The sequence below is a fragment of the Chiloscyllium punctatum genome, chromosome 17 (assembly GCF_047496795.1).
Source record: "Chiloscyllium punctatum isolate Juve2018m chromosome 17, sChiPun1.3, whole genome shotgun sequence".
NCBI classification, from domain to species: Eukaryota; Metazoa; Chordata; class Chondrichthyes; order Orectolobiformes; family Hemiscylliidae; genus Chiloscyllium; species Chiloscyllium punctatum.
Window position 1 is genome coordinate 80,839,836 of NC_092755.1, and position 12,374 is coordinate 80,852,209.

General features: G+C 40.2%; 1 protein-coding gene across 10 annotated transcripts in view; it reads left to right on the forward strand.

The window, feature by feature from the left end:
• Positions 1–12,374, forward strand: part of ep400 (E1A binding protein p400) — a 146,125-nt gene that overhangs the window by 12,184 nt on the left and 121,567 nt on the right. For 7 of the 10 annotated variants that reach the window (XM_072587693.1, XM_072587691.1, XM_072587694.1 and 4 more), the window contains exons 3-4: positions 6,517–6,630; positions 6,767–6,854. In XM_072587693.1, the coding sequence (XP_072443794.1) occupies positions 6,517–6,630; positions 6,767–6,854 (202 nt within the window). The remainder of the gene's footprint in view (positions 1–6,516; positions 6,631–6,766; positions 6,855–12,374) is intronic. The other 3 variants (XM_072587699.1, XM_072587695.1, XM_072587700.1) reach the window with 1 other exon arrangement.

The following is a 12,374-nucleotide window of genomic DNA, read 5'->3' on the forward strand; positions in this document are numbered from 1 at the left end:
CTTCCCATGGCAGAGCAAGGACAATTGGAAATGTCAAAGAGGTCAAGTTTGAGGAATGCAGAGATCCTGGAAGATTGTACAGTTGGTGGAAGTGTAAAGATGGAGAGGACTGAAGTCACGGAAACATTTAGCTACAAGAGTGTAAGTTTTAAATTTGATGCATGATAGAACTTGAACCAATGATGAAACTAGTTATTATTGATCCTCTGCACTTCCTACATATACATTCTGAACAGACATGGACAAATGAGTTAGGATTGTTGTATGCATGCACTGATGAGTAAAAGAGTTTGGCACATTTTCTACAAAAGGATAAATGTCCCTTTCCCTTGATTTTGTGTATTGTTGCTTTATAAGGAAGTCAACAGTGATGTCGAGCTGAAGTCTGATGATCAGAGTTCGGCTTATTTCTCGTCATTACTTTATATGTCTTGTTTGAGTGTTACTATCACAGGTTTATCCCAATAACCAACGATCCTAATTAACACAGAGTGTAAGTTTCACATTTATGACAAAAGATGGCGAACCTCAGGTGGATCTAACTATTTTTGAGATTCTGTTTGAAAGAGCAGGGAGTTTTACTATTATCCTGCCCCACGTTGCTTCCTCAATCAGCACAATGATGAACTGGTTAATTGACCAGCAATCATTTACTTACATAGAACATAGCACATAGAAAAGTACAGCACAGAACAGGCCCTTCGGCCCATGATGTTGTGTCGAGGATTATTCCTAATCTAAAATAAAATAACTGAACGTACGCGCCCCTCAATTCACTGCTGTCAATATGCATGTCCTGCAGTTGCTTAAATGTCCCTAATAACTCTGCTTCCACCACCATCACCGCTGCCAACGCGTTCCATGCATTCACAACTCTGCGTGATGAACCTACCTCTGATGTCTCCTCCACTCCTTCCTCAATGTCTTGAAACTATGACTCCTCCTGCCAGTCAATCCTGCCCTGGGGAAAAGTCTCTGGCTATTGACTCTATCCATGCCTCTCATTACCTTGTATACCTCAATCAGATTACCTCTCTTCCTCCTCCTCTCCAGAGAAAAAAGTCCGAGCTTAGTTAACCTCTCCTTGTAAGACAAACCCTCTAGTCCGGCAGCATCCTGGTAAACCTTCTTTGCACCCTCTCCAAAGCCTCAGCATCTTTGCTAAGTAGGGCGACCAGAACTGGACACAGTAATCCAAATGTGGTCTCACCAGGATCTTGTAGAGCTGCAGCAAAATCTTGCAGCTCTTAAACTCAATCCCCCTGTTAATGAAAGCCAAAACACCATAAGCTTTCTTAACAACCCTATCCATTTGGGTGGCAACTTTGAGGGGTCTATGCACTTGAACACCCAAGATCCCTCTGTTCCTCCACACTGCCAAGAATCCTGTCTTTAATCCTATAGTCAGCATTCAAGTTTGACCTTCCAAAATGCATCACTTCACATTTATCCAGGTTGAACTCCATCTGCCATTTCTCAGCCCAGCTCTGCATCCTAACTATGTTGTGCTGCAGCTTGCAATAGCCCTCGATACTATCAATGGCACCTCCAACCTTTGTGTCATCGGCAAATTTACTAACCTCCTCATCCAAGTCATTTATAAAAACTACAAAGAGCAGAGGCCCAAGAGCAGAGCCCTGTGGGTCACCACTCACCACTGACCTCCAGGCAGAATACTTTCCATCTACAACCTTCTGTCAGCCAACCAATTCTGAATACAGACCGCCAACTCTCCCTGTATCCCATACTTCCTGACTTTATGAATGAGCCTACCATGGGGAACCTTATCAAATGCCTTGCTGAAGTCCATAGACACCATGTCCACTGCTCGACCTTCGTTGACCTGACCGTCGCCTCCTCAAAGAACTCAATAAGATTTGTGAGGCAATACCTGCCCCTCACAAATCCAAGCTGATTGCTTTTAATCACGCTATGCTTTTCCAAATAGTCATAAATCCTATCCCTCAGAATTCTTTCCAAAACCTTGCTGACCACAGATGTAAGACTGACTGGTCTGTAATTGCCAGGGATTTCCCTATTCCTCTCCTTGAAAAGAGGAACAGCATTCGCCTCCCTCCAGTCCTCTGGTACGACTCCCGTGGAGAGTGAGAAAGCAAAGATCTTCGCCAGCGGCTTTGCCACCTCCTTTCTCGCTCTTCGGAGCAACCTAGGATAAATCTGATCTGGCCCTGGGGACTTATCAATCTTAATGTTTGCCAACATTTCCAGCACATCAACTTCTTCGATCCTGAAAGTTCTCATTCACAACAAGGTTCTTCTCCTTAGTGAAAACCGAAGCAAAAAACTCATTTAAGGCTTCCCTATCTGCTCAGACTGCACGCACAAGTTCCCTAGCTATTCCTGACTGGCCCTACCTTCTCCCTGATCATTTTCTTATTCCTCTCGTATGAGTAAAATGCCTTTTGTGTTCTCCCTGATCTTTCCTGTAATCCTCTATAAAGCTGTGTTAGATCTTTGCTTCCTCCACCTTTATGTAACTGCTCCTTTCCCTCTCAATGCTATAGTAAATGTGAGGCAGTTGTGGTCGTGGTCACTGTCACCAAAGTGTTCTCCCACAGCAAGATCTGACATCTGTTCTGGTTCATTGCCAAGCACCAAATCCAAAATAGCCTCTTCCCTCGTCAGCCTGCCTACATACTGAACACATCTGACAAAAATGGCTCCATCCAAACCATCTGCACTAAGGAGATTTACTTACTGTTGAGTTCTGAAGTTGGGATTTCTTGCTGTAGCTCTGAGCGGCCTCGGCAATATTTTAGCTGGGATATTGTTTGCAGTTTTGGTCTCCCTACCTAAGGATATACTTGCTATAGAGGGAGTGCAACGAATGGCTACGAGCTTGGTATTGGGAATGATAGGGGTATCCTATGAGGAAATATTGCCTTGACTGAGTCTGTATTCACTAGAGTTTAGATGATTGGGGGGCATCTGATTTAAATGTCCTGATTAAGGTTCATGCCCGAAACGTCGACACTCCTGCACCTCGGATGCCAGCTAACCTGCTGTGCCTTTTCCTGCACCACACATTTAAATCAGAGTTGATAAAGCAAAGATTTTAACTGGCCTAGACAGACTAAATGTAGGGAGGATAGTTCTCTGGTTGCGGAGACTAGAACCTGGGGTCAGTCTCAGGATATGACGTAGAACATTTAGGTCTAAGATGAAGAAATCTTCTTTTCTCTGAGAGTAGTCAGAGTGGAATTTCTCTGAGTGGAATTCACTATCTCTCACTACTGTGGAAGCCATGTCAATGAGTATAATCAACAAGAGATTGATAAGTTGGGACTTGAACCCAGCCCTCTTGACTCAGAGCTAGGAACATTGCCACTGTGCCACAAGTGTCCAGCTAATTAGCATGTTCAGAGATGTTATTACATCCCTCTGGAGCAGTTGGGACTTGAATCCAGGGGCAGGCATACTATCACTATACCACAAGAGGGCCCTAAATGTGAATCAGTAAAGTCTCGGTTAGAAGCCAGCAGGTTTAGTTAGTAGGATGATTGAACTAATAACCTTGCCGTTATTAGCACTGCACAGCCAGCTGATTTGTGGGCCCTATTCTTCAAATAGCTCCATGGGATTTATTGTATGCACCTGAATAGCTAGACAGTTATTACTGATTTTTTTTAAACCTGAATAAATTATTAGCAGTTTTAAATGAACAATTCAGCTATTAAGAATGTGCTGTGCCCTTTTAAGTTTGATAGGCGTACTTCTGTATTGGGTTTTCATGTATTTTGGTTTGTTTTAAATCACTCCTGTCCTTCTAGCCTGAGCTTGCGTATTATATTCAACTACTTACTGAGCTATTTGACAAAGTGACAGATCCAATCAAGCAGCTCTAGCTCATGGGTTTTTAATTATGTAGGACAATTGCCAGCTGCTATGGATGCTTTTGGAAGTCCTATTTTAAAAGTATGCTGTAATGAATTAAAGGATTTATGAATTGGCTTTGTATATAGTAGTTACATTTTGGACAGCTACCTAATGGACTCTTTAAAGATTCGTAGTTTTGAAATCTTTGTATTCTGTAACACTGCATTTGGAAATTCAAGACCATTGCATTTTTTGATGTGAGGGAAAGGGATATAGCATTTGGATCCAGCTTCTGCAGACTTATCTTAATCTTCACTTAAAGTTATTTGTTATGTAATTTTTTAGAGCAACGATTTGTAGTTCAGGAGCAAAGCTGAACTTAAATTTGAGAAGGAGAGAAGGCTAAAATTATTTGGCACTCTTAGCTAAGGTGTTGGCTGGGAAGAACATGCAAAGCAGAGATTCCACAACAAAACCCAGTGTGACAGGTTACAATAACATGGGTGATTTCCTAAATAAGTGTTTCCTTTAAAAATATCCAGTGGATGATGTTGACTGGAGTTGTGCACAGGTTTATGATTTTTGTTGTATTATAGTTTATCTGATTAAATGTAATTCAAACTCTTGAAATATGCTAAAATGAGGAATTTGCTATCTTGTGTAGACAAATTAAGGCGAATAGCTTTAATTTTTTTGTCTCAAAAGTTAGAAATACTAATCAGTTTAGTATTGGTTTTCATGTTTATTTAACTTTGATAGACCGGCCTTACTTTCATTTTTATGGAAATTAGCAAGCACAGTGATATTAATGGATTAAGTTTGCAACTTCCTATATTACTTGACATCCTATAATGTCTTTGCTTTGAGAATCTGGAATTCTCACTCTGACATTTACTTGAGAGGTGTTGACTTTTCTGTTTTATTGACAATGAGACTTTAACCTTTTATTGCAAGATTTACCTGATGTTTGTAGGGTTTGATTGAAATAATATGTGATTACCAGTGCTTAATGTCTCGAAGAGGATTGCTAAAATGATGTTACAAGTTCTGTTTCACCTTTGCTGAAAAAGCTAGTTTTAGCCTATTTTGGTGATGCTTTATTACACTCAGTGCTTTTAATTTAGAAAACCCTGTTATCATATTTCTCTGTAGAATACAAGCAGTGGTTGCAATTTGTACAAAATAAAAGTACACACAAAGTACATGAAAGAAAAAGACTTAATTGTAGACATGCCTCTGCCTGTTGCAGATCTAAAATCCGTGGCCTCTTAAGTGGCAGTAGTAGTTCTAAAACTGCATGCTGCAAGTGATCTGAGGTAGCAGGACTGTTAACTGCCGGCTTCTCTGTTTAGGTCTTTTGGAACATTGAGGGAGGTTTTAGGATTTATTTTATTTCTGAAACTGATGTTGAATTGTGATAATCAACATGAAGGCTTCTGTGATTTAACTCTTCAAGTGTCTTGTTTTATGTAAAATAAAACCTTTTTCAGATTCACTGGGGCAGTGCACTGAAATCGAGCCTCACTATTCTTGGAGTCATCGCAAATGTGAAAAGATCTTGTCAGATTATCCAAGTTTACTTGATTGACAAACTTAGATTAAAATACAACATTCACCAGAGGAGTTCTGAACTTAACAGAAGAATAACTGTTTATTACCAACAAATTATCTTTAACCAATGGCAGCTAGGAAATATGAATTGCTAGCTTATAACTCTACAACTTTAACTCTATCTCGTCTCACACACGCACTTATACAGAGGAACCGATGTGGTGTTTCTTTCTGTTTTTTCTAATTCCTCTTAGCTCATTGCTGTTAACACAAGGTTGGTGGCAAACTAATGCTCTCTTCCATTCACTGATTGAGAATTTGTTCTTTCACTGCCTTTAAAGACATTTTATTCCATCTTGAAAAGGCAGAAGGTGAAAGTGGAAGGCAGCTAGCAGTTACTGGAGATTTGGTGGTCAATCCACATGAGAGATTCTTTGCCGCTTCACAGGCTGAGTGGGTTCTTTGCTGCACTGGCTCGACACAAGCCTTGGTCACCTGTCCAGGAGCCAATCGAAACATTGCCAAGCAATTGTTCCTTAGTTCAGAACTAAGGAACTTTTACAGTGTTTGTTCCAGGAAAATCTCAATATGCTCCAGTAAACCTGATTTTTAAAATTGGAGGGAACCTCTTTGCACAGCCTCCTTGTTTTAAAGCAGTATCTTCCTTTCTTAGACAACATTCCAAAAATAAAATTAAATAAAAAAGAAGTGGCCTTTACACAGAGAAATTTTAATGAATTAACATTTAAATCAATAAAACAACATAATTACTTCCTATCGTCTGTTTCCACATCTCAGAATTTTTGAGGTAGCCTTTGTTTGTGCTTTCAAACGTGATTCCATTGGGTTCAAATTCATACTGATTCTTGCCTTCAGAAATGCTTCAAATGATGTTGTTTTAGCAAAAGATCTTATTTTGGCCTTGAATAAATTTCTTTGTTCGCCAAACCAATTGGTAAAAATGAAAATCGACAAAATGTTTGCGATGAATCCGTGAAGCAAGCCTAGGAAGAAAAATGATTCAAACAGAAGTTTCCTGGCTGTCCTTGTACCACAAATTACTTTCTTTCGCTCAGACTTAATGTTTCAGTTTCGAACCTGTGAATGAATGCATTGTTTTTATTTAAGGTAAAAGTGGTGACAGGAAAGGATGGCCAGACTGGGACACCAGTTGCCATAGCAACACAGCTTCCCCCTAATGTTTCTGCTGCATTTTCAACACAGCAGCAGCAACAGTTTCAGGTAAGGAGTCAATGTGGCACTGACAAGTCTGTGAATCATTATGGCAATACAGGGGTGAAAACCTGTTACATCATTGTGCTGTGGTTACCGTGCTTGTTTCTGATATGTGCTTTTTTTCTCTCTTGTCCTACTGTAGCAAACACATCAAGGTACTCCCGTGGCAGGCACAGCCAACACAGTGGAGATTGAAGCTTTCAAAAGACAGCAGGCTTTGTCCCAAACAGGTACGTTTCTTTTTGAAGTACTTGTGCCACAAATATGGTATAATTTATGTGGTGTGAATTTACCTTTGACCTCCATTGATTGGAGGATTATACAACACTTTTCACTAATGCATGTAGCAAGTACATGTAACAATAAATAAATCAAATAAAAGGATCCTTTATCCTAAACTCAGTACTGCTTTTTGTGCTGTGTTGCCCCATGTTGCATTTTAAAATCTGAAATGGCAAACCATGCTATAACGTAAAAAGCTTAAAGGTTCTCCGTCGCATGTTATATGCGACCAGGATTCTAGCATTCCTTTAATCTCTGTTCAAATGACAAAACATAAATTGCTACTGCTTTAGATTAGATTTTCTTCCCATAACCAATCTAGAGCCATCCGTTATCCATGTATTTGGTGAATTAATATGTTGTTGGGGGCATGTGCTCTCCTTTTGAAGTGTTCCTACTTTAGATACAACTTCACCTTCTTTCAGGTTTCCTCTCCCTTTTGGCAATGTTAAAGGCACTTACCTCACTACTCTTCTGATATAGATTGTTTTGCAGCTGTTACAGGTGATATTGAGCCTTTCTAGTTTAGCCTCTTGTTTATTTGCTGCTATTTTTGCTTCCATGAACACAACTTCCTTTTATTTATGTTTATAAGTGTTTATGACCACTCACGTCACTTGTGTTACTTTGGCGTTGACAATGTCTCACGGTTCCCCAACTTTAGAATCTGTCTCTGATATACTGTAAACTTTATGATAAAAATATATTAAAGTTTGTTGCATTGCCGTAGTGTTTGAAATGAGATTGGCTAGATAGATCTTGTCGACAATGAGATCCCTGATTGGGATCTCATGTTAACTTGGGCTAATCAGGGAGCCCTGGCTGACAGATATAAACTGGAGTGTCAGAGAGTCTCCTCTCTTTTGAGGATTGGCTCTGTGCTGGCTGGTCCGAGTCCATGAAATGTGCGCATGTAAATGAAGGGTGATTTGGTGGCAGGGTACTGGCCTCTGTGCAGTTGTTTTAATTGCACTTTTTGATTTCAACAACAACTGGAAGTTATTTACTAGCTATTAATGTACCTGTGGTCAGACTAAGGTGGGAATGGGAAAGGGTGTAATAGTAATGGTGCCACAAGGTGGTGATAAAGGTTTAGGCTGTGATGGTGATTCAAAGTGTGGGAAGATTGAGAAAAGCTGGAGGGATTTTGACTAGGCCAACATCCAGTGCTCAGCCTGAATTGCTCAGAGGACTGATAAGAATCAACTAATATCACCATGGGTTTGCAAAGTTAAAAATCACACAACACCAGGTTATAGTCTACCAAGTTTAATTGGAAGCACACTAACTTTCGGAGCGCCACTCCATCAGGTGGTTGTGGACGGCTCATAATTGTGTCCTCCACAACCATCCGATGAAGGAGCGTTGGACTATAACCTGGTGTTGTGATTTTTAACTTTGTGCACCCCAGTCCAACCCCAGCTTCTCCAAATCACGGCCATGGGTTTGAACTTGCATGTAGGCCGGACCAGATGAAGGTGGCAGATTTCCTTCTGTATAGCATATTAGTGAACTAAATGGAATTTTGCGACAATCAACAATGGTTACATGGTTGCCATTTGACTAGCATTTTGTATCTAGATTTTTAATTGAATTTCTTCATTTGCAACCATAGAAGACTGGGAGAAGGTCCTTGTGGAATATAAATACCAGCACACTGAGCAATTAAGCTGGCTTGTTTCTATGCTGTAAAATGAATATAAAAGTGCATGCTAATTATCTATGGTGAAGTAGGTAGTGTTGGTGGATAATGGTATTTTGACATTTTATTCATTTGTGGAGAATGCGCATCACTAGTTAAGCCAGCATTTATTGCTCATCTATGACTGCCCTGGAAAAATGCTGGTGACACATAGTCTAAGACAGTTGCAGTCCTAGGGATGTAGCTGTTCACATCTGTGTATACACGTAAGCATGTAGAAGTACCTTGCATGTGCATAGCAAAGCAAATGTTGACACTAAGCCAAAAAAAAGGTGGTGGTAAAATTTTGGTGTGGAGGAGAGAAAAATGGTAATTTAGTTTAAGGAGGGAACTTGGGGGTCTAGATAGCAGAAGGTGTAGGAGGGAGTCATGTGGAGAAAGAAAGAAAGTTTTTAGTGGAGCACTATGCAAGAGTCCAGTTATATAGCACTTAGTAAAGGAGTATTACGTAAAGCGGAAGAGTTGAAAGATGCTGATAGTGGCTTTGGAGACTAGAAGTAAGAGCAGGAGGTATACAGTTTGCTCTCTGAGATTCAGTTGTCAGATTTTGACATGCATTAATGTATTGGACTTGGAGAGCTAGATTTGCTTGTGACACAAAACTTTGCAGCATAGCTTGTCTTCCCCTTCCAGTGAAGGCAAGCATACCATTTGCTTTTCTAAATGCTTGCTGCAGCCGTATGCCTACTCTTGGTCACTGATGTGCAAAGGCATCCAGGTCCCTTTGTACGTCACATTTCCAAATTTACCACTGTTTAAATATACTCTTACCATTCTGTTTTTCCTACTTCTGTGGACAACTTCACATTTAACCACATTATTCTGCATCAATACAATATTTTCCCTCTCTCACTCAACTTGCCTAAATCACCTTGAAGCCTCTTCCTCCTCACATTTCCTCTTAGTTCTGTGCTGTCAGCAAACTTTGGAAATATTGGCCCAAGTGCTGATTCTTAAGTTACCCCACTCCGCACTGCTTCTGACTCCAAATAAGAGCCATTTGTTCCAACTCCCTGTTGGAGTTGTCCTTGAAACAAAGTCAAGAAGTGATTTGATATAGATGTTTAAAACCATCATGAGTTTAGAAAGAGTAAACGAAGGGGAATGCTTTGCAATGGTTAAAGCTGTTTTTGTACAGCTAGTTAAGGTAGAGATTTAAGGCTGAAGAACTAGAGACGATGTAGAAAAACTCTGATTTGAGAGGTAAACTTTTGGAATACGCTGCCTGATGGAGTGTTGAAAACAAATTCTGTCATAATATTCCAAGAGAACTGGGTATACTCTTAATGGGGAAAAGATTTCAGAGATGTGGATGGTGGATTATCCTCGCTGGATCATTCTTTGAAATAGCTGGTGCAGACTTGATAGGCTAAATGTTGACTTGTTATAGTTTTATGGTTACGTTATTATAATTCTAGAAGCTGTCTATGCAGTGGTTAGTTTTTCTATATAATCTGTTCAGGAGTGTAAGGAAGGCCCTAAAAGAGTCTCCTGCATTATGGGAGTGTGATAGTTTTCACCTTAATGTATTTGATATTCTTAGGTTCTATGGAGTCAGTGACTCTCATAAACAGTCTAAAGATTTTACATTTAGAGACTTTCCCTTTCCATTGTTTTATTTGTGCAGTGTACTGACAACTTGTGATTTGGGTGTTTTTGCTTTCATATGCATCTTTCATCAGTCCCTCTGGTGGAAGACAGAGACCCTTAATGAAAACGAGATCAGATTTCATTGTTAATCCATTTCACAAGTGAATGTCAACCATAATTTGTTTCACTTCAGTCAATACAACTTTTCTTCATGTAATAATACACAATAATAAACACATGAAGGAGATGATGGCATAATGGTATTGTTAATGAACTAGTAATCCAGAGATCCAATCTATGTTCTGTGGACATGAGTTTGAATTCCGCCATGACAAATGTTGAAATATGTATTCAATGTTAAAGAAAAGTCCTGACTTAAAAGTTAGTCTAACCGTGACCATGTGGCCAGCAGAGAAAAAACAGAATGGTGTGTTGTTTCCCTGGTGCCAGGATCAAGGATGTCTGAGAGTGCAGAATGTTCTCACTGGGGAGAGGGGCCAGCAGGAGGTCATTGTACACATTGGAACCAACGACATTGAAAGGGAAAAGGTTGAGACTCGGAAGGGAGATTAGAGAGTTAGGCAGAAATTTAAAAAGGATTACTCCCAGTGCTACGAGCTAGTGAGGCTAGGAATAGGTGGATAGAGCAAATGAATGCATGGTTAAGGAGCTGGTGTATGGGAGAAGGATTCGCATTTTTGGATCATTAGAATCTCTTTTGGGGTAGAAGTGACCTGTACAAGAAGGACGGATTGAACCTAAATTGGAAGGGGACTAATATACTGGCAGGGAAACTTGGTGGAACTGCTTGGGAGGATTTAAACTAGTAAGATGGCGTGGGACCCAAAGAGATAGTGAGGAAAGAGATCAATCTGAGACAGATACAGCTGAGAACAGAAGTGAGTCAAACAGTCAGAACAGGCAGGGACAAGGTAGGACTAATAAATTTAAACTGCATTTATTTCAATGCAAGGGGCCTAACAGGGAAGGCAGATGAACTCAGGGCATGGTTAGGAACATGGGACTGGGATATCATAGCAATTACGGAAACATGGCTCAGGGATGGGCAGGATTGGCAGCTTAACATTCCAGGATACAAATGCTACAAGAAGGATAGAAAGGGAGGCAAGAGAGGAGGGGGTGTGGCATTTTTGATGAGGGATAACATTACAGCTGTGTGGAGGGAGGATATTCCTGGAAGTACATCCAGGGAGTAATTTGGGTGGAACTGAGAAATAAGAAAGGGGATGATCACCTTATTGGGATTGTATTATAGACCACCCCAATAGTCAAAGGGAAATTGAGAAACCAACTTGTAAGGAGATTTTATCTACTTGTAAGAATAATAGGGTAGTTATGGTAGGGGATTTCCAGACATTGACTGGGACTGCCATAGTGTTAAAGGTTTAGATGGAGAGGAATTTGTTAAGTGCGTACAAGACAATTTTCTGATTCAGTATGTGAACGTACCCACTAGAGAAGGTGCAAAACTTGACCTACTCTTGGGAAATAAGGCAGGGCAGGTGACTGAGGTGTCAGTGGTGGAGCACTTTGGGGCCAGTGGCCATAATTCTATTTGTTTTAAAATAGTGATGGAAAAGGATAGACCAGATCTAAAAGTTGAAATTCTAAATTGGAGAAAGGCCGATTTTTGACGGTAATAGGCAAGAACTTTCAAAAGCTGATTGGAGGCAGATGTTCACAGGTAAAGGGATGCGTGGAAAATGGGAAGCCTTCAGAAATGAGATAACAAGAATCCAGAGAAAGTATATTCCTGTCAGGGTGAAAGGGAAGGCTGGTAGGTATAGGGAATGCTGGATGACTAAAGAAATTGAGGGTTTGGTTAAGAAAAAGAAGAAAGCTTATGTCAGGTATAGACAGAATAGATCGAGTGAATCCTTAGAGTATAAAGGAAGTAGGAGTATACTTAATAGGGAAATCAGGAGGGCAAAAAGGGGACATGAGATAGCTTTGGCAAATAGAATTAAGGAGAATCCAAAGGATTTTTATAAATATATTAAGAACAAAAGGGTAACTAGGGAGAGAATAGGGCCCCTCAATGATCAGCAAGGCAGCCTCTTTGTGGAGCCACAGAAAATGGGGGAGATACTAAATTAATATTTTGCATCAGTATTTACTGTGGAAAAGGATATGGAAGATATAGACTGTAGGGAAA